At 37.4% G+C, this 23,645-nt stretch overlaps 1 protein-coding gene across 1 annotated transcript in view; it reads left to right on the plus strand.

Moving 5' to 3' along the window:
- The window catches only part of COL11A1 (collagen type XI alpha 1 chain), a 289,607-nt gene that overhangs the window by 243,884 nt on the left and 22,078 nt on the right, over positions 1-23,645 (plus strand). Inside the window, exons 45-52 of the mRNA XM_082266549.1 lie at positions 2-55; positions 1,356-1,463; positions 8,652-8,705; positions 8,907-8,960; positions 9,041-9,094; positions 19,383-19,436; positions 22,967-23,074; positions 23,506-23,559. Coding sequence (XP_082122675.1) covers positions 2-55; positions 1,356-1,463; positions 8,652-8,705; positions 8,907-8,960; positions 9,041-9,094; positions 19,383-19,436; positions 22,967-23,074; positions 23,506-23,559 — 540 coding nt within the window. The remainder of the gene's footprint in view (position 1; positions 56-1,355; positions 1,464-8,651; positions 8,706-8,906; positions 8,961-9,040; positions 9,095-19,382; positions 19,437-22,966; positions 23,075-23,505; positions 23,560-23,645) is intronic.

Below are 23,645 nucleotides of genomic sequence, written 5' to 3' on the forward strand. Positions count from 1 at the left end.
GGGTCCACCAGGACCAGCTGGTCTACAAGGTCCAGTCGGAGCTCCTGGCCCAGCTGTAAGTTATTTTTTTATTTATTTTTGAAAACCACAAATGTTATATTGTAAATAATTTGTGTATCATATATTATTCACCAGAGTATTTAACTTTTTTAAAATTTAGATAGTAATCATATCATATTGAACAATGTACTTTTGACTTGATAATACTTTAAGTTATCTAAAGCGGAGCTCCATCCAAAAGGGGATTTGGCCCTCTCCTCCTTCCCCTGGAGCCGGCCCAATAAACAAGCGCAATGCGCATGTGCAGTAGGGAACCGGCTGTGCTTCACTGCTGGTTTCTTTTAGTGGAGATGGAGGAGGCATCACCTGACAGCCTTTTGAAAAATCATGAATGATGTAGATGAAGACACCGCTGGATTCCTGGACAGGTATGTGTCCTAAAATTAAAAGTCAGCTCCAGTATTTGTAGCTGCTGACTTTGAATTTTTTCTGCAGGAGACTGGAGCTACTCTTTAGGATGTTAAAGCTTAAAAACGGGCAACACATACACTTGAAAAACATTTACGGGAACAGCTTCATGTGCCAAAGGATTTATAATTCATTAACAGCCAGCTTTGTGATCAGAGCACCCCTCTCAGACAACATAGTCAGGTCTACCTCTGCTGCAATAACAGTACAACCTGGTAATGAACACAGCCCAGCCCTAATGATTTGCACAGTGAAGGTGCAAAAGCACAGTGATAAGGACCTCCCTTTGCTTATTTTTCTTACTCCTCCTGTCATTATAGTCATTTTCAGCAAATATGCCTTGCAGCACTAGCTCCTAGTGCTAGTTGTCTCTCTCAGTCTGGCAGCATCTTTAAAGAGAATCAGGGTGGATTTGTACCACAATAAATTCAGTTATTTGTATTAGTTGCATCTTAATCCACCTTAAATTTTATTTAAAGAAATAAATAAATGGCACGTCGCTTTCAACAGATGGTACTGCTGCCCAACAAGCCCCATTCTAGTAAATGGGGCCTCATTGCAATGATCTTGGAAGTGCATGCAATGCTCAATCTGGTGGCATTTTGAGTGTTAATGCAGGCTGGGAGGATAGAAATCTGCCATGGAACGCTTTGCAGAGGAGTGGCATTATTGCCCCTACTTCTCAGGTCTGTTGTAGAGAATTTTCATAATTATTGTTCCTATGAAACATTTTACAGTACTAAATGCATTCAAATCCACTGAACATAGAAGGTTATTGCACTGTAGATTATCAATTAAACACAAAGCTGTTTGGAGCACTGTTTGCCTAATAGAAAATTTTACCATCTGTTGTATATTTTAAAGCCTCTCTCACTCATTGTTTGTAGGGATCAGATGGAGAACCTGGACCAAGAGGTCAGCAAGGAATGTTTGGGCAAAAGGGAGATGAAGGTGCCCGTGGTTTCCCAGGTCCACCTGGTCCAATTGGTCTCCAGGTAAGTGAAGTCTGGTTTCCAGGCATGATATTATGATTCTACCTATAAAAGCATATTTTATTACAGGAATTCCCTACTATAAAGCTCAAGCAAGGTATCGTGCTGCTCTTTTATATATCAATATTTTTTTTTACCTTAAAGCGGTAGTAAACCACTGCAGATCTTTTACTTTTCTTGTAAACCTGCAAGGCAAAGTTATAATGTGCTAATATGCATCACATACATTATGTGAAACTTACCTTAGAATGAAGACCTCCAGAGGCGTGCTGTCACCACTGAAGGCGCTTCCATCTTCATCCATTCTTCCTTCCGGGCTTGCGGTGTGAGTGGCTGGAGCTGCGATGACGTAACTCCCATGCTCACAGGAGCTGTCATATACAGCACAGGTCTCTGAAGGAACTGCCTGGGTGACGTCACCGGCTGCATGTACAGTAAATATTTCCTAAACAGTGTACATTTAGGAAATATTTACAGCACCTATAGGTAAGCCTTATTCTAGGCTTACCTATAGGTAAAATTCATGCATGGGAGTTTACTCCCACTTTAAGTCAGACCACACACAAGCTTGCCCATTTTAATAATTCATTGTCTCATTCTCATAATTCTTTTGTCTATTTCCTAATTGCTTTCCCTCCATAAAAGATAAAGTGAAGGCAAAAGCATCTCTGGGCATCTTAGAAGCAATGTACAAGCAAATAATAGAAACACACCACAGGCACCTTAGAAGTAAGGTAAAAAGTGTATCTAAACCAAAACCAAAAACATAATTTATCACAAATTACTAGTGCTTGGTGTGGTGGCTTCATACGTTTTCTTTTTTCAAGCCTCTTTTGCCTTATTTTCACCAGGCAATCCTGGAAATAACATACTTCCTGTCTCTGGGTAGCTATGTCACTCAACTACATCTAAAGAAGAAGCCATGTTTGTCACTTTAGGCTGATATCTTCATATAAACTCCAAACATGTCCATATTTCTTCAACTCCATTGCCTGGAGGGAAGTGCAATTGGTAGTTTACAAAACAAAGCTAAGGAAGATACTCTTGAGTGCAGCACACTGGAAGTGACAAAGACAATGCATTTTTGGCAGGATCAACAGGTTATTTTGTATTTTCTAAAATGTTCTTAGCTTGAAAAAATAAATAATGCAGCAGCCATGTCTAAGGACTGCAAAAAAAATACACAGGGGGGCGCGAACACTCATGCATCACCATAAATATATTTAGTTGAATCCAAAACGACAAATGGATATTCACATGCTGATAAAAATTCAAGCAACACTGATACACTCCAGCTGGATGCACTGAAACTCATCCCAGGACCAAACAGTTGGAAAGCTGACCCGTTACATACCACTTTCCTCATTGCGCTCTGGAGGGCTGAACCCTTGAGTGGCATTGTGGTTAGAAGCAATGGAAGAATACCCCTGGTTTTTGGAGTGGGTTTTTAAGGACTGTAAGATGAAAAAATCCAGCACTTTTGGTCTTGGGTTTAGTTAAACTTTAAAAGTAGTTCAACGCAAATCAAACTTGAGTGAAAACAAAACAAAAGGACTGCATTTGACCTGCACTCAAGTAAACCAGCCAAATGAGATGTTTGTACAGCCAATCTATTACTGTGAAAAATTCCCCTTATTTGTACATTGCGGGAAGCCTTTTTTTAATAAATGATTGGCCTTTATAAAACTAGAATTTTCAATAGGTTTTAGATTATAAATGTGTACCTACTGTTATAAATATTATGCACTGGCAATATTTTGTTTACAACCATCCAAAGATTTAGACACAATAAAAAAATAAAATAAAAAATCACAGGAATGACAGAAGTCGTAAGTAAATAGGCTTCGAGGCAGGTACAGAAAAATGGAACTTCCAGAATAATTAATATTGTAGTAGCTGAATAAAAGTGTACCACACAGGTTCTTTATGTAATTGCAGTTCTTTTGTCCTCTCTCCTTTATTTACCATTTCAGTACAATATGAAATGTACAATATGTTTCAAATGTGATGCCTTTGTAGTCATAAATTATTGGAATCTTCATAATATAACATTCTGTCATGTTAAACATTGTTGAGAGTAGGATTATGTATATATCCATTTGTAATGAATATATGTTGACAGCCCTGGTAGCTGATAAAGATGTTATAGAAACACAAGTGCCTCAACCCTTAAGCAGATAAAATGTGTGCATAAGGGGATGGCAGAGCTTAGATCCGTAGGTATCAGTCTGGCCGAGCCTCAGTCAGCACTCCTGGCAGACTGAATGAATGGGCCATCAGCTCAGTAATCAGTGCTGTGCCAGCTGGCAGGGATTATTCATATGCCGCTGTGGTCCAAGCAGAGTTACTGATGTTACCAGGACTGCAGAGAGGCAGCATGCAGAAAATACCTCACCTATCATCTGTTTATTTATCACACCGGCAGTAAGTTGTGCATCGATGTTCACTCTCTAAAAATGATCTGTAGGAAACAAAGAATACATTTGTGCAGTGCCATGTGAAATAAAAACAATGCAGTCTGTGTATATTGAACAACTTATAGCTCTGCATTGGCATAAACCAACATAAATGTACATGCTACTGCTACATATAATGCATATTCAAAGGACCTCCATACTGTATATTTAAAGTGGATACAAACACATAAAAAAAGGCTTGATGGACCACACATTTTTCTGCCATCTCTCTATGTTTCAATGACCTCATTTATAGTTGAAATCTGGCCTAAATATATGCAAGAGGAATATGTACTCTTCCTTCTATTCTTCCAGTATTCTGGCATTAAACATTTCCAATACTTTGCCTCTGTGCAGGAGATTTTGGGGAAAAAAGACTGGTCACTGCTGTTCCCTCTTTGTGCAGGGTGGCTGGTCTTGTATCCTCCTCCTCTGTAGGCAGCATGAAGTGGGTGGATCTGCTGGGTCCCAAAACCTGCGTCATTCTCTGACAATTTTACAAGATAATATCCAGGTTTTTCAAAGGTATATGGCGCCCACAAAGAATATTTATATCCTTGGGGACTCATGAAGAATATATTTAGCTAAACGCCTTTGTGCCTAAAGTTTAGCTTTACAAATGTGCCTGAAATATGAACTGAATGCATTGCTTTATAATAACCAATGGGTGTGTATGAAAAGGAAAAAAAAAAAAATATATATATATATATATATATATATATTCGTTTAAGATTGAGTAGGGAAGTGTTAGGCTCCCCGCTTCGGTTTATTTTGCTGTCACTGTCCCTGCTGGCAAGATTCAAAACCTCTATTGGTCCTGGAGACCATTGTCAGCTAAACTGAAAAGTAAGTGCTTTTTTTTTTATACGTGCGGACTCTGCCAGTGGATCCGCCTGTTCAGCTGGGGACTTGTTCACTGATCCCACTGAGCAGGCGGATGAAAGGTCCGTGTCCACTCCGTTTATACAAAGCCCGCTTTCTTCTTCTATGGGCAGTCAGATGTAAACGGATAATCTGTCTTTTTACATCCAACTGTCATTTGATCCGCTAGACGGATGGGGAATGGATCCCCTATCCATCTATTTTTTAGCAGATAGGGTTGGATGTTGGCGTGTGTACACGGACATATGTCCATTTACATTCGCCACTCTATAAAGGGCAATAGATCATCCGATCGGGTCCGCCTAAAAAAAATGGCAGGTGGTCCGTCTGTGTTAAAGAGCCCCAAGGGAAAATCCTACATTTTAGAGTTGTCATGAAAGCAAGAAATGAGGGAATATCTTCCAGTGGGAGCAACTGTCTAAGATCTCACTTTTGGGAGATTTTCTCTCACTTTTTATTGTGTATCGAATACAGGAAGTAAAGGGAAATCTCCCTAGCAGGACACAGATGGAATACAATAACTTTAATTAGGTTTATACCTTCCATACTTCTTCTAAAACTAATACCACTATTGCTCTTATAACAAAAAAAAAAAGTTTAGAAACTGCAGTTTTTGAGTATGCCCTATTGGTATATAACAAACAAAAAGCAGTCTTTAATGCAGATATGTTTTGGTTTAAAGTAAAATAGAATCACATTAGCTAATACATATATGTATATAACTCTGTTTTTTAATTTCCAAAATTACAGCAACCATGCATAATGCAGACACACATATTTCCCAATACATAATGCAATATACCCACATAATGTACATTACAGGTGCACTCACCGCTTTGTGCATAATGCAGAGATAGATCAGAGTACGTTCATGTTGTTGGCACAGTGAGCCGCAGAATACGTTTCCTATTTATTTTATCCTTTCTATATTGTCCCTATGTGTGGAAATAGTTTTTGACTGTGGCCATAGGAAGCCACTGCAGGCACAGTAGCCATGAAACAAATTTTTGAACCTGGAGCCGAAGTCAACCTATTACACATAGCAGCAAGTCAATATTTTAAAGAAGAAAGATACTTTTATTGCTTGCTGTGGACAACAGCTCTGGTTAAGCTTGTTTAAAAAATAATGGTCATTAAGTAGGTGTCTCCAGTTTCAAATCACTGTTGTGGGCAAGAGGAACTGCAGATCAAGCCCCCATCCAACATTGGCACTTAGTGTTCTCATTGCTGTATGTGATTTAATGAATAAATGTCCCATTTCCTTTATTGCACTCATGGACTCCATTTCCCTGGGTGTTACTTTACCTAGTTCAACCCCTGTAGTCCTTCCACTCAAATAGAAATAATGCTAATTACTCTTGATGGCCTCTGATTTTCACTGCAGATACAGTAGAGTGAAGGTCATGCTTGTTTTACATTGCCTTTTTATCTTTCAGCTGTTTCAGCTAAACAAAATCTTTTAGATCTTATAATAACAAATGTTTTTTTTTTTTTTTTTTTTATAGTAACATCTTCATATGTTTTGCATGTTGATAGTATATCACCATAGGGTTTATTTCTTATACATGTATCACTTACGTAGTTATGTGTAAGTGTCAAAGATATACTCTGCTTTTGTGTATTATGCAGATGTACAATTCTATACATAACAATGTCCCAAAGGCTGCAGCATCGAATGAATGATGTGCCTTTCCATATTGCCAGTAGCAGCTTCACATATCATCGGTCTGTCCCAGCAGGACATAAATTATTAACTATGCTCGTACTAGAACTGCTGTGTACAGTTTTCATCATCCGTTTACAGCCGCCAACATCCTGCGGCCAACATGACATACATATCTCTTAGTGGAACTGCAGCGTGGGGATTGATAGGTAGACACTGTAAAATAGTCTGGGCTGTCTGTGAGCTGTCATACATGCCACAATCTCTTGTTCCCACTTTTATGTAAACCTCACTTGTTCCCACACCATCTACCTCCCTTTATAACAGTATTCCATGCATCAAGCTCTTTAAAATATATCTTGACTGCTACTCTGCACACATTATAGCTTCCACCCAGCAACTTATTACAATTTTTTACTTGCTAAACTATAAAAAGGCTACTCTAGCTTATCCTGATTTGAAATTAACAGATGATTGCTTTAAATCTTCTTAACCTTGGCAGATATGTAAAGTAGGCACCCAAAGGCACATATATTCCCACACATTATAGAGCACCATGAAACCCTCAAGTCTAATATGCAAATAACAGTGTTGGTTCCTGATAGCAAATCTACAGCAACATTACAAAACGAATAGTTCTGCTAGATAGCTGACAGAATCATCTGTTAGCACAGTCAGTCAGGCTTTGTCCTCCCAGCAAATTGGCATGGTTGAGAAAATGATTATAGTTTTTTTAATTAAATTATTGGGGGTGGGATTGGGGGGTGTCTGCATTATTGGCATTTTGGCATACTCTTTGCATGCAATATTGATTGCCAATTGCAAATCTTCAATTCAAAAAGAAAAGGTTGTCTGTGACCCCGGAACAGACTAGCCAGTCACACAAACCACGTGATAAAGAACTCTCCATGGTATTCTGATCAGCTGGAGTCAAGGGGCCTTATTAGTGTGAACCCTTGAGATTGCAGCTGGAACAGACCAGCCAGTCACACAAACCACGTGATAAAGAACTTTCCATGGTATTCTGATCAGCTGGAGTCCAGGGGCCTTATTAGTGTGAACCCTTGAGATTGCAGCTGGAACAGACTAGCCAGTCACACAAACCATGTGATAAAGAGCTCTCCATGGTATTCTGATCAGTTGGAGCCTATGGGCTTTATTAGTGTGAACCCTTGATATTGGGACTGATTTACAATCTTTAAAAAGCAACTCACTAGGCCTTCTATATTTCCCAGGCATTCACTTTTTTTTAAACCATGTCTAGGACAAATGTGAACCAGCAATCAATCAGCCACAGAAATAATTTATATTCAACAGATTTATTATAGTACTAGAGCATGGGGTTCTGGAAGATAGCTATGCTACAGTGCTGGGATCTCCATTCACCACATCCTCTAGAACTATTATTACTGGTCTTATGTTTTTGATGGGTGATAGTTTCTTGTGATGTTCCCCTCTTGAAGAATCCACCAGATTCTGATGGGTACAACAGCTAATTTCAGCTGAGCTGAGATCCTGCTTGCTTATTGCCCCCCTTCCTGTGTGGATCCTTGCCACAATGTTTGGTATATTGGATCTGAGTGAACACATAAAAATACATTTTAAAAAAAGGCAGCTGTCTCAGTGAAGTCAATTGGCTGGTATTCACAGACGGCTATCTAAAAACAAATCTGATCTGGCTTGAAACTTTGTCCACAAAGTTCAGTTTACTTACTCCCATTTAGGATTATGACTTGGGTTTAAAGCTTAAGAATAGTTCTTACATTTACTGTATGTTAGGTTTGTTTATTTTATAAAATAGTCATTTTTTTGGGCTATCTAGTTAATTATGAATGTAGGAAATTAGAAACCCTATGTGGTGGCTAAATAGCATCCAATTAAATATATACTTTTGAGTTTAGACAACTTACACATATTTAGTATCCTGATTAACAAGAAACGGGATTTAAAAATATATATATATGATGGAGGTTTTTTGCAGTACTGAAGTCTACTTGTCAGGATAACTTCATGATGACTAAAGTAAAACAACCTTCTGCTTAAAGGGCATGAATTGTGAAAACACACCTTCAAAGGTCTCCAGGAGTGCCCCACATACCGTGACACTTAAGACATGCTAGTTTACTAATTTTTATAAACTTCCTGGAAGCGTCAAATACAAATATAACCTTTTTTTTTTACTTATTTCAGGGTCTTCCTGGACCTCCAGGTGAAAAGGGAGAAAATGGTGATGTTGGACCCATGGTAAGTATGCTACTGCTGAACATTGACATCTTAATAAACTTTGTGCACTTGATTCTCTTGTCTATACCAACCTGATTTGTTTACTCATACCTGGTTGCTACTGGTTCAGAAAATAAAATTCAGTAGTCAATTTACAGTGATATTCTATTGTAAAATATAATCTGTATACAACAAATTAAGTTTCTGTTTTTTTCTAAACAGGGTCCACCTGGCCCCCCTGGTCCAAGAGGTCCTCAAGGTCCTAATGGTGCAGATGTAAGTCTATTGAGTATTGTATATTTACAAATTCTATGTCTGTTTTGTATAAGTAAATCTGATTTTGATTCTTCCTGTAGGGTCCACAAGGTCCCCCTGGGTCAATTGGTTCTCCTGGAGCAGTTGGTGAGAAGGTAGGTGATAATCTGGGTACATTTTCCTATTGACACTTAAAACTCTCTGATTTGATGAACAATTTGGTGTCAAGACAAATTAAGTTACAGTGGTTTGGCTTACTATTGGATGGATATGTTTTACAGGACTAAATATAAATACATATACAATATTGTATCTTACCTGATACTGGTTATATTGCTATGCGGTAAAATCAGAATTGGTGAAACATTGTTTTTATTCAAGGACAGGCTTCATAGTGGAAATTTCGATGTATAAAAAGATATAGTCTACTAGTTATAATCATTTTGCTTTAAAGGTGTTTTAGTGACTTTTTATACTCACTTTCAGTCTACCAATTTGCTTTATTGTCTGCCAATGGAATTTAGCAAGTGGAATATATGGAACCTGGCTCTGTTTCTAAAATCAGAGAAGTTACACTCAGAGAATAAGATTCAATAACAGATCTGCTTATAGACTAAAGACTTCCATACACTATACGTGAATAATAGACATTGTAGGTGTCAGACAACATTTTAAGCATAACTATACTAAAAGTACAGTTTTCCTCTAGGACTTATTTCCATGTCTGACCAAACATTGTCTATGTACATCAGGACATTCCCCTTTCTGCAAATGTGACAGCACATGGGGCTGCACAGATCAACGTAGTACCTCCCATTCACATCCTTTTATTTAGTGATGTAATTTCCCTCTGCTTTTAATTCCTCCCACAAGGAGGCAAAGAGGCTGAGGAGGATTAGGCAGAATGCTAGGCAACAGTTTAAAAATGCAAAATAGGGTAAACCACAAAGAAACGGTTTAAAGATTGAGAAGTGGAACCACCACTATCCATAATACCATACACTATATTACCAAAATTATTGGGACACCTACTTTTACACGCACATGAATTTTAATGGCATCCCAGTCTTAGTCCGTAGGGTTCAATATTAAGTTGGCCCACCCTTTGCAGCTATAACAGCTTTAACTCTGGGAAGGCTGTCCACAAGGTTTAGGAGTGTGTCTATGGGAATTTTTGACCATTCTTCCAGAAGCGCATTTGTGAGGTCAGGCACCGATGTTGAAGAGAAGGCCTGGCTCGCAATTTGCGTTCTAATTCATCCCAAAGGTGTTTTATCAGTTTAAGATCAAGACCAGGACAGGTGCAGGCCAGTCAATTCCTCCACCCCAGACTCACTCATCAAATGTCTTTATAGAGCTTGCCTTGTGCACTGGTGCGCAGTCATGTTGGAACAGAAGGGGGCCATCCCCAAATTGTTCCCACAAAGATGGAAACATGAAATTGTCCAAAATGTCTTGGTAAGCTGACGCCTTAATAATTCCCTTCACTGGAACAAAGGGGCCAAGCCCAGCTCCTGAAAGAACAACACCACACCATAATCCCCCCTCCACCAAATTATTTGGACCAGTGCACAAAGACATGGATGAGCGAGTTTGCGGTGGAGAAAACTTGACTGACCTGCGCAGAATCCTCAACCCAACAGAACACCTTTGGGATGAATAAGAGCGGAGACTGCGAGCCAGGACTTCTCGTTCAACATCAGTGTTTGGCCTCACAAATGCGTTTCTGGAAGAATGGTCAAAAATTCCCATAGGCAACTCCTAAACCTTGTGGAAAGCCTTCCCAGAAGAGTTGAATCTGTTATAGCTGCAAAGGGTGGGCCATCTCAATATCGAACCCTATGGACGAAGACTGGGATGCCATTAAAGTTTATATGAGTAAGGGCAGGTGTCCCAATACTTTTGGAAATATAGTGTATGTGCTGTTTACAGCGTGATATAGTTCTGCTTTGTTATTTGACAGTACAAATTGAAGCATGCTCTGCCAAATTACCAGAATAAAGTCCAGCATAATTTGGCCAGTCTGTAGTTTTAGCTCCATTATCACTGCACGAATATAAGAAAACATAACACTTTAGGCAGATATTAAGCTTATTATAGGTCTACATTAGAAGAGAATTTTTTTTTTTCTGTGCATTCCTTTTATTATGGGAACATTGTGTCTCTAGTGCCATGTTCATCTCTCTAGAGTTCCCATACATTTAAAGGTTTCTGCCTGCAGTGTTTGCATACAGACTTATTGTATAATAATAGCTGTCATCTTAAATCAGACAAATGCAGTCTTGTATTCCTAGGGAGATGCACAGTCCTATCACACAGACGCTCTACAGGTTTATCATCTCTAAGTGGAGATATTTGTATGGATTGTTTTTGTGCTGGCTAAAATCGAACTTGTGATGAAATCTTTATTTTTACATTTTCTATGCTGATTTCCTAATCTCAGCAGCATTACAATACTTGTTCACGTCAGCTATTGAGCAGCAAATCAAGGATATTGAGAAATTAAGACAGTGGTGTAGAGTTATGTTACTGGAATGAATGATGAGAAGTATTTTACATTTCAAAAACATACCGTTTTAATGCTTTACAACATTTTTACATAAATTCAGTGTTAACCCTTTACTAGGCAGCTATTGGCCATCATTTTGTGGTTAGTAAAGTGATAGCTAAACAGCATATCAAATTTAATGAACAAAACGGTGATCAGGTTTCAAAACTAGAAAAACCAAAGTAGTCTTAACTAGTGGTTTACTGTAAGTAGGAATGACCCTGATTATTGCAAACATGCAAAAATGAATGAGCCCATACAAATAATACAATTGGATATTGGGGTGAAAGATGACATGAGGTCTCGGAAATTGAGAGTCATCAGCAAATATTATTTAAACAGTTTAGTTCCTAAAAACAATAAAAAGCAACTAGTATTTAATGAAAAACTACACAAAATCCAGAAAACTGCCAGTTCTAAAAGAAATTGGGTTAAGCTTAGAAGTAATGTTTTTTTATGGTCTACCGCATGCAAACTGTTAGATTAGCCCACAAAATACATATAACTTTTATACTTCCCCACAGTTGTATCCAATCCACTGGTCATTTTTAGGCAAATGTTTTTTTTTAAGTAGTAATAAAGTGTAAATTAAAAAAAAAAAAAAAAAAAGCTTTCCCTCTGCAAGGCAATGTCATAATGTGTTAGTATGCATTGCATACTAACACATTATGAGAGCCTCACCTATACAATGGATCACTTAAGCGGCACGCTGCCACTGCTGACAGGGCTTCCATCTTTTCCCAGTCTTCCTTCTGGGTTCACGGGCTCCGGCCGTATGAATGGCCGAGCTGCGATGACGCCACTCCCGTGCATGCGCTGGTGACGTCACCAGCTGCTATACAAGTTAATATCTTCTGAACGTGCAACTTTTAGGAGATAATCACAGTACCTACAGGTAAGCCTTACTATAGGCTTACCTGTAGGTAAAAGATGAACAAAGAGGTTTATTACCACTTTAATAAGTCCAGAACTTTTGGGATCTCCGTTAGGTTACAGTCCTACAATGATGGTCAACTTACTTGATATAAAGGTCCTCAAGTGCAGCCCCTGACATCACCAAAGGACCACACATAATATTCAATGCATTTAATGCTACAGATAGCTGTCAAAAACCTCAGACATGGAACAGGAGATATTGAGAAAAAGGAGACATATTATAGATGTTGTTGTTTACTGGGGACATGTCTCAGGGAACAGTCATGGACTTGAGACATATTACATAAGACTGCTACAAGTGAATGCTTAAGGTCCCTTTCACACAGGGAGTCCATCGGCGGACTCCGTTTTTCTCAGCGGGGGATCGATCCACCGATCCCCTGCTGAGCAGGCGGATGGCAATTCTGTCTCCGCGCTGTGTGAAAGGAACCTTAATATTTATTCTCCCCATGGCCCCCTTAAAATTAAGTTTGCCACATTTGTTATTTCTTTAAGAAAGTTCTTTTTTAAAAGATCAGAGAAAAAAGAGAAAAGGAATGGACACAGCACAGAAAAAATAGGATAATATTAAATAAACTAAATCCCTAAGGAGCTGGAATTCAGTCTACAGGATATCTTTTTCTTTACTGACCCAAATAAGCACTTTGGTAAGGAAAACAGGAATTACTGTATGCAGGGTCCCTAAGGGCCGCACAGTAAGTTTTAAATGTAGCCTCCTGAGATGCATGTTAGGCCACAGAGGCTGCAACCATTTGTTACAGCTAGAAACATTTTATAGCTTTTACTAATCATAGTATTGACATCACTGTAATGTAAGTGAATACACAACTGAATAAAGATATAAAGATTGATTCAAAATTGAATGCACTACATAATTTAGTTATTTCAAAAGTGTTTGTCAATGCTTTTTATGAATTCATGGAATGAGTAAATCGATGTCAGGGGTTATGTAGGTCACCTGTTTTCCCAAAATCTCACTCTGGGTGAAAAATATAGCTTCCTTATGGCTTCTTTTATTGTTTCAGGGAAAAGAAGAATTATTTTAATCAGTGAAAGGGTCAAGCACATTTTCTGATAACAGCTATAATTTTTTTCTTTGCCTTCATTGTTTCAACTTGCAGAAAAGTAGCTGCTGATGTTATGCTATTAACTGCAAGAGCAGAGACTGGCGGCTTGTAGTTTTTTAGCTGTTGTAAGGTTATAAGTGTAAATACATGTGAAGTAGCACTCATTAAATGGGATCCAAGGCTTGGCTGCATTCCGATGCTCTCTTAGATAATTGAAGGTTGCAGCGTCAGTGTGGACTGACAATGAAGCCCTCATACAAGTCCATAATCTCAACTCCCCAATTGACAAAACTGTACAGGTCTGGAAAAGCAACAGCCGACCCCTGTGCACCAGCCCCAAAGGCTGACAGGGCTTTAGGAGAACAGGTGAACCCTACATCTTGCATCCACATCAAATGCTGTTTGTTGGGACTGGCGTTCTGTTGTCTCTGTGCCAGTATTATTTATTTATACAATATTTTGTCTCCACAATTTTACTAATTGTAAGTATGAATCTGCATTGATGTCAATAGGTCAAACACCTGTTACATGAATGAGCACAGGTTGGGGTCACCATTAAGTTTGGGAGTGGAAGTACAATAATAAGCATTCCCCAATGTGTTCTAAAATTTAGTTTGACAAAAGCTAGGCTTCTACCTGTAAGTTTTATTGGTTTTCCACTGTATTCAGTGGGGCCGTACATAATTTTAACAACTAAAAATCAGCAAATGAAAGGGGATAGCTGGAACAAATCTAGCTGTTTAAATCTGGCCCATACCGGTAAATAAATTAAAAACAGGCTAACTATTCTCTCTAGAAACTCGATTAATATTTTCAATTTGGCAAAATGTTAGGCCTGTTATTCAGAATACACATCTGATACTGGATAAGTGCAAGACCAAGAACAAAATCATTACTTTTAGGTAAAAGTATTTACATTTACAGATGTTTACAGAAGGTGAAAACTGGCTTTAAAGTTGTGTTAATACATTTAGAGCAGTTACTACATCTAGAAATTGTGTTAAGGCATTTAGAGTAGTTATGACATTACATCAGGAATCTAATTATTTTTTTTTTTGTGTTGGAGCAATAATGCTGTTTTGCCTAATGTTTGGAATACTATCTTCTGGTGTTGGTACCTATCTTGATTAACTGTGCATTCTTAAAATCTAGAGTTATATTTCCCAGTTTTAATTATCTCTAGAAAATGTTTCACGTGAATAGAAGTGTTCTTAGAAGGTTTGCAGAGGTTCCAAAAAATGCTTGACTTTATTCATTTTCTGTACACTTGGCTGATATATTCAAGGTCTTTTTGGCACCTGTGAAGAAATTGTATTATTTCCATATTTATATAGACTATACATCACTGTTTCCATTCCAATGAATACTGCATGTTTAAGATGTTTCAGTTCTATACACAGGGCTGTGAAAAACTTGCATCACTTATAAGAAATATTTTGTTGTTTACGTAAAGTGAAACTCTCATTTTTTTTCTACCAGTCCAGTTTTATCATATAGCTATAGATAATATTAGTCAAATAAGAATTTGGCTATTCACAAAGCACTAACAAACAGCAAATTGATCCCCATTCATTCAACCTTCACAGCAGCAATAATTCATCTTTCCACTCGCTCGGCAGAAAATAATAGTTCTTCTCTGAATTTAAATAGAGATTTTAGTCATATAACACTGACTGTGTCCAGGGTGATGTACTTGCCTGCATTGCTTCACACTTTATGGCATTTTTATTTGCTCCTTACTTACAAAAATGCATGAGGTCAAAAGGTACTCTTTCAAAGTAGCAGCATTGTCAGCAGCCAAAGACGTTAGTGCACAGGAACGTCTCGCCCTTGGAAACTTAAAGTGCAGGAAATTGTACATTTAAATAAAACAATTAGTGCAGGGACAGAGCCTATATTTAATGAGAAGTGTTCCTTGTGCCGGTGTTAGCTTTCCTAGTCAAAATCTGAAGACCTTCTCACCTCATCCCACTACCACATACCCACATACCACATATAGCTATAACTTCCAGCGCTGTGAGGTTAATATGAACACTGGCCCTTTTACAAGTAGTTGTAAAATCAGAAAGTTTTTTATCCTAAAGCCCCCCCTAATACTTTCCTGATCCCCATCTAGATCCAAGGATGTTGCAGGAGTGTCTGAGCTGCTCGGGACTCTTCTCCTCATTGGTTGAGACAGCAGTTCGGCACCATTGGCTCCCACTGCTGTCAATCAAAGTCAGCCAGCCAATAATGAGAGAAAGAGGGCAGGGCCGAGCCATGGCTTCATTTCTGAATGTACGCAGGGAGCTGTAGCTCGGGTACCTTCATAGTAGGCTGCTTGCTGTGGGGGCACTCAACAGGAGGGAGGGGCCAGAAGCATCGAAAAGGGACCCAAGAAAAGGAGGATCAGGGCTGCTCTGTGCAAAACCACTGCACACAGCAGGTAAGTATAACAAGTTTGTTATTTTTAACTAACAAAAAAAAAAAAAAAATGATACTTTACAATCACTTTAGGAGTGCCGATTATGCCCACTCCTTCTGCCCCCCTCCATTCATTGTATCTGTACTATTGCCTTCATGAATGAAACGGGCTTTATGAATAGAGTATGGACAGAGGAATGAAAGTTCTGTCGCTGGTAGAGTGCATTTCATTAATGGAATCTAAAGTACAGCTTTGGGGATAGGGGCGGAAAGGGCACACATAGGAATTTAGATGAATGCCTGTGAAAGGTTCAACACTGACATGGACTCACACACAACTGGAAAATTATGGGGGTGAGGGAGGACACAGGGGACTTCAGATTTTAACTAGGACCACTGGCACCAGCACAAGGAACATTTCTTATTGTAAATGTAAGTAATGTCCCTTGTGCTGATTAAAAAAAAATACCTAAGCTTAGGATTTAGGAAAAAGAGTGGATTGAACAGCTAAACATAACTCTTTCTCAATCACAAACACTGTTTGCTGAACACCAGTAATAAGTAGTACAGCACAAAATTGAAGGAGAGCATTTGGGGTTGTGCTCAATTTGACAATTAATTGGCTCATTTAATATCAGAAAGCCTAATGTGTTTCAGAAGAGATCTATCACAGACATCTAAATGATCACATCAGCCAGTGGTATATAAAAGGAAATCAAAATGTATGTATATCTTTCACTTTTAGAATGCAGATCAGTACAATTGTAGATAAAAATTAAAGCAGAACTCCAAGCAGAACACTTTTTAACAAATTTATTGGGTAAAACATAGTAACCACTGTCTGGATCGCTGCTCTGAATAGTAAAATGTATACTTTCAATCAGGTCAGATAACACAAGTATTTCTGTTCTTCTGGCCTGCTGTGAGAGCTGTAGCTTTCTCTGGCATCATTTATTCGCCCCTCGTCTACATTTGTCCATTCACAGAGTGCTGAAGGTTCTAGATGTTCTGTGATAGGACAATAGAGTGAGCTGCAGCTTTCACAGCAGCAGTGGGCTGACAGCACAGCCATAGGTGTACTATCTGTCATGTGTGAAAGTATGCATTGTACTCTTCAGAGCAGCAGTCCAGACAGTGGTAACTATGTTTTACCCAATAAATTTGTTAAAATGTGCTCTGCTTGGAGTTCTGCTTTAATTTTTTATTTATAATTGAACTGATCTGCACTCTAAAAGTGACAGATATACATATATTTTGATTTCCTTTTATATACCACTGGCTGATGTGATCATTTAGATGTCTGCAATAGATCTCTTCTGTAACACATTAGGCTTTCTGATATTAAATGAGCCAATTAATTGTCAAATTGAGCAGAGTTATGCACAAATCTTGATTTAGAAGGCAGAAGTGCAGAGAAAAACATCTAGGTGATCCTATATTAGCAAATCTAAGATAAATGGGTTTGATATATATATTACTACAGGTTATGTATTTGCACTTATGTATTTGTGTTAATTTTCTGATTATTAAACAATTGTATAGATAGATATCTCCAAATTCTTAGCCTGGACTGTGCAAAATTAGAAGCATTTTAATGCTAAGTTGTTGTCTGGTTATATTTATCAGCCCAGTGATCTGGAAACATAAGGGTAAGAGGCTTTGTGTGTGCTTCCAATTTCACATTTAAATCTCTTCACAGAGTAGTATCTTAATGTTTGCACATAGAAATAATATTTTCACATTTTACATATATTTAAATAAAGCTATGTTTTCTAAATCTTAAAAATATTCATGTATATCATAATGACCACAAAACCAAGGGAACTGAGATAAGCTTGAGATATTAGCAGTTTTAATGTCATTGGTTTTTAAGGGCAAAAAACTCCTAGGTAGCAAAATTGTATTTGAGTATTAAGGTATGGAAAAAGTTATGACTTGGGGGGTGACAATGAAGTAAACGTTGTAAGTTCAGTCTTTTGTAGATCAAAGAAACGACGTACCAAAAATGATAGATAGCTACTTTGAATTATTTTAACGTTTCCTAGAACAAAACAAGCATTACTTTTAAAAAGCCATTTTTTACATCAAACACAAATTTGGTTATCTCAAGAGAGCCATGATGGTCAAGTAAGAATCATAAATATTATGATATTTGTGTGTGGAGAGTCACTGGGGACATTCAAATCATTGCAAATTTTGAAGCTACACATGAAAAAGGATTAGGTCCAGAGAGACTACAGCATGATTACCTTTTCATAGAAGAGAGGTAATTAACCATTTGTGTCATTTAAAAATGGGGCAGGGGTAGCTGCTATTTGTTCTAGAGTCATCCCAGCCCTGTTAAGATGCACTAAGCACTAAGCATAGGAGCTGAAATGATCAGCTTCCGGGATTCTAATCATGCTACATAGAGCTCTATAGGAGCACCTATAGCAGATCATTTTGAACACAATGCTTGTGACATCACTTGTGACATTGCATTACTTTCTCTAAGTACAATGGCTAAGACAGAGCTGTTTGCGAACTGTTTAGTCTCTTACTGGAACATGACAGGCATCTATTGTTGGCTAAATGCAGCAATCAGTAGAGCACTATTAGGGCCCTTTCATGCTGCTTCATTAAAAAAATGCTGCAAAAACGCATGCATGTTTTTAATGTATCTTTGGTGTGTCTTCTGGTTGCCCGATTCTCAGAATGCACATGTGAAACACGGACACGACTCAAAAAGTTTAGCAAAAGGCAGCCACTGTCCCTCCCCCCCCAAAAATGTATAATATGTTAGGGCACTACACACGCTAAAAGGTATAATGTATGGGACCAAGACACTACCAAAATGAAAAAAAAAAAAAACCTCTGGGACTTAAGGGAATTAAGGGAGAGAAAAAAGACAGGGACTCAAGTGGTTTAAAAAAAAGGTGAGTTTTTGTCCAAAAGGAGTGGATTGTAAAAGGATATCACTGCACATACTTTGGTAGGAACCTGGTACACTGTTTGCATTTCAGACACTAAAAACATGTGGGAAGAAGAGTGAAAAAGTTGAATTGATGTTGTTAGCCCTTTCAGATAAAAGTTACACTTGAAAAGGCATTAGGTTTGGAGAGACAATAAGCTAGACCTCCCTTTCCATAATAAAGAGGTAACTAAAAAGAGTGAAGTTTGGTCCATGAGAAGTGGATGGTGAAGGAATCTAACTCCACATAATTTGGAAGAGTTTTGAAAAACTGTTTGCATAATAAACTCTCAAAAAGTTATGGGAAGAATATATTTATTGTTAAATAGGCATTATTAGCATATAGTTTAAAATATAAAACTAAGTATTATGAATGGACTTTATGTTGCATATTATGTTGATGATTGGTTATTTAATTTATTTTTAATTTCTATACATTGAAAAAAAGTGAATTATAAATGTATCCTGGAAACAATTTAAGTGTATGATTGATGTTGCAGCTTGTGATAATAAATGAATGCTTTTTGCTGTTATTTTAGGGTGAACCAGGAGAGGCTGGTAACCCAGGACCCCCTGGAGAAGCCGGCGTTTCAGTAAGTCCTAAACAATACTCACTTTGCTGTATTTACATTTATTTAACGTAATACTATAGTACTGCATAGCACTGTTTTGTTGCTGTTTGCTGATAGATAGATAGATAGATAGATAGATAGATAGATAGATAGATAGATAGATAGATAGATAGATAGATAGATAGATAGATAGATAGATAGATAGATGGATAGATGGATAGATGGATAGATGGATAGATAGAACCTCAGCTATCTATCTATCTATCTATCTATCTATCTATCTATCTATCTATCTATCTATCTATCTATCTATCTATCTATCTATCTATCTATCTATCTATCTATCTATCTATCTATCTATCTATCTATCTATCTATCTATCTATCTATCTATCTATCTATCTATCTATCTATCTATCTATCTATCTATCTATCTATCTATCTATCTGTTTTTTTTTTATCACATGTAATTGGTTATTTATAGCAAACACAGGTTCACTTTATTTACTGACATTTAACCTGAAACATAAACATTCATTTTGCTAAGCCTTTAGGCCCCATTCACACTAGTGCGACTTGTCCCGCGATTTTGGACCGCAAAATCGCATGACAAGTCATTTTCCATTATTTTCAATGAGCCCCATTCATATAAGTGCGTTTTGAAGTCGCACCGACTTCAAAGTAGTTCCTGCACTACTTTGCCACGATTTGATTGCGTTTTGAGCCATAGCCATTGCCATTTCTTTCAAAATCGCGTCAAAATCGATGCAAAGTCGCGTCAAAATCGCGCCGCAAAATCGCGGCAAATTTGCAGTAAAATTGCGTCGCATAAGTGTGAAAGGGGCCTTAGGCTGGATTTACCCAACTTTTATTGCATTCAACAAGTGTTGACACATGCTTAATACACTTGAGTTGACTTGTGTTAACATGAGTTTTTTTAATGCATTTTGATGTTTTGTGCATTTTTTACACACGTTGCATTATTGTGCAGTTTTCTTTTTTGTTCATAGTGGGAGCCAAAATACATTATTTATATTTCTTAACTTGTTTTGCAGCATGCAGGGACACATTGCAATGTGTTTCAGTGTGTTGTGCTACTTTTAAATGCAAGTGATTATTTTTATAACCTCGTGCTCCTCAAAAACAAAGTGAAATTCCCAACTACCTAGAATAACAGCTGCTGGGAAATTAACATCCCCTACTTAAATTACACAAAATACGAGCGCTCAGTGTGCATAATACTACATAACTGCCCAAAATTACTTGTATCAAATCAATAAGTGAAAATACTCCCCAATGTGACTTGTATCAATCTAATAGGTTAAAATAATAAAGTCCTAAAAATGTCCTTAAAAAACTACTGTCAGTCCAATCCACAATTCTTCCACATATCAATGAAAGTCTTCACCCTTGTGAATATAAGAAAATTGTGTATAAATGGAAGCTCACCAAATACTATTGGCTCCTTCTAATGAGAAAGTAACAGCGCCTGAATCCCTTGAGACATAATTTCCTTTTGGGAATATCTTGCATAAAATGAAATTTGTGTTGCAAAGGATGTCCAAAATCTGACTTGTATCTTAGTGCAGACTTCTGAGATAATCAATAAGCCAATCATTTTTGGTGGGTGTTCCGTACATCATCTGTGTACAGAATGCCTTCCATTTTGAATTGCATTTTACAGAAATGTACAGTGCTGCTGATTGAAAAGGAAAGGTAATTTTAATAGCATTCAGTCACAATATGACAATGTGTAGCATTTGCTTATGCTATATACATTTTTTTTTTATTAGCTATTTTTCCCAGAAAAGTAGAGTTACCCTTTAAGTATTCAGTTTTATTTCTGTGATACATAGAATCACTGATATACCTAAAACTGTTTTGTCTCCTTTCTTAACAGATTTACGTATCCCCCCCCCCTTCTGTGCCCCAGCAGCACTACTAATATTTGGCCTCCTTTTATCTGTTTTTACACTTTCCTTTCAGTTACAGTTACACTTTCTGTAACCTTGTATCTCCTTTACGTTGATTTGTTTCTCCATCACTATCTTATATACCTTTGTAGTGAACCAATGTTGTTTTTCTTATATTTACAGGCACAGATTTGCCTAATACATAATCTAGCTGTCTCCAGGAAGATAGACTTTAAAAGTGTCCCCAACCTTTTCATTAATTTTTTTTACAAATGCACACTAAATAGCAAATTGCGTCCCTGGAAATTTAAAACTTGTTTTTGTGATAATTTTTAGCATTTTTCTTATAAAACACAGGGACAGGAGCACTTGTCATCAGGGAACAGAAAGGATTATATAGGACAATAAAAGTTTTAAAAGCAGCAGGAGGGGAGGGGGTGGGCACTGACATGAGGAGACAGGCAGGGAGGGGGGAGAGGAGCACAGAGGAGGACAGAGAGCTGACGGATGTATGTAAACTGACCATGGTGTCAGGGCTCAGCAGCCATGATATACCGTGGTCTGTTTACAGAGGAGAGGGTAGAAACTGGCAGCATCAGCCAGGATTTTTGGGTGATACAGGGGGCCAAATTTGATGTATAACATGCTTTAAGGAAACAGAATTATTATTTTTTTTAAACAAACGCTTTAACTCTTGAAACTACTTTATTAAATATATTTATTGTAATATTTGAAACATACAACTATTTTTTAAGAACAAAAATACATTTCCTGAAGTATTTAGATGCAATGTGAGGAAGAACAGTTGGAACCTCATTCATTTAAAATTCTTAAACCAATGGAAGACAGGAAAGTAAAAGTGAGAGGATTGCATGTGGCCCAAAAACATCACTTTGACTTGCTTGCACTAAACATTATTAAAGTTGTCTCAGTTTTATTGGATAACTCATAATTATTATTAAAGACGGAACATGTATAACATTTGGGATGGGTGTGTAGAACAGGGAGGAGTAATGGGCTTCCTCAGATTTGGGTATGTGTTTGTATACACCTGGTATATTTACAGCAACTGTAACTGTTCATTACTTTTACGTTGGTGTTAGGTGTATTTGCAGTGGCACATAATCTGTGCAGCAGACATTGGTTTTGTCATTTGTGATAATTTCCAAAACTACACAATTTTCTATAAAACCCAATTATTTTTACCTATTGCTCTACCACTGAATAATTCATTTTAGTGGTGGAATCATATCCGTAATTAAAAACCTCACCTTGTTATAACACCAGAAGTAAAATTCATTCTTAATGCAACTAGCTAATTTACTGATATCGTGTGATCTTGTCTGCCTTTACTTAAGCATATTGGCTATTTAACTTCTCAGCCTGACATCTTAAGAACTGCTTTGCAAGCAGAGTGAAAGAAAAATTTGCCTGGGGATTTGAGGGATGACATAGATTTGTTAAATAAAGACTGTACAAGTCTTTTAAAGCTTCAGATTTTTCATAATAATAACAATAGAGGTAATGAGGTTTTAGTTGCTCTATGAAAATTGTTAAAAGACCGAAGACTTATTTTGGCTTCAGAGGGCTTATTCTAACACCATGTAATCTATAATTTGTATATATGAATCTTTTGTAGGGCCCTAAAGGTGAAAGAGGAGAGAAAGGAGAAGCTGGACCACCCGGAGCAGCTGGACCAGCTGGTCCTAAAGGCCCACCAGGAGACGATGGTCCTAAAGGAAATCCTGTAAGAATAGCATTTAAAGGATTTTTTAAAGAAATAAACTTTTAAGCAGGGTTGGTTTCAATGATACCTGTGATTGGGACATGTGTGAAGGGATAAGTTATCATTATGTGTGTTGAGCTTCAGTTGTTGAGTTCAGTAAGCAACATGTTTCTTTTAGCAAATCTGAAAACTGAAAAAGTTATCTGTGTAAAGTGGGGACTAGAGTTCCACCCACTGGCTGGATAGTTAAATGTAAGCCATTTATATACAATATTTATTTTAACTTAAAAAAGGATTAAAAAAAAGGATTTCCTAGTTTTGACCATAACGAACAATGGCAAATATGTATACAAGCACTAGATTTATTTTAACTTTTTTTTTTTTGTTTTCTCCTATTTTATATATTTTTGGATCTAACATACTTAAATGTTTTTTTTTATTCCAAATATTAGGGTCCTGTTGGATTCCCTGGAGATCCTGGTCCTCCTGGAGAGCCTGGCCCAAGTGTAAGTGATTAGACTGAATACCAAATATGTATTTTACTAATTTCTAATACTTAGATCTTAAACATATTTTATAACTGATGAGTGAA

This window comes from Pelophylax lessonae, assembly GCF_965119305.1.
Source record: "Pelophylax lessonae genome assembly, chromosome: 8".
NCBI classification, from domain to species: Eukaryota; Metazoa; Chordata; class Amphibia; order Anura; family Ranidae; genus Pelophylax; species Pelophylax lessonae.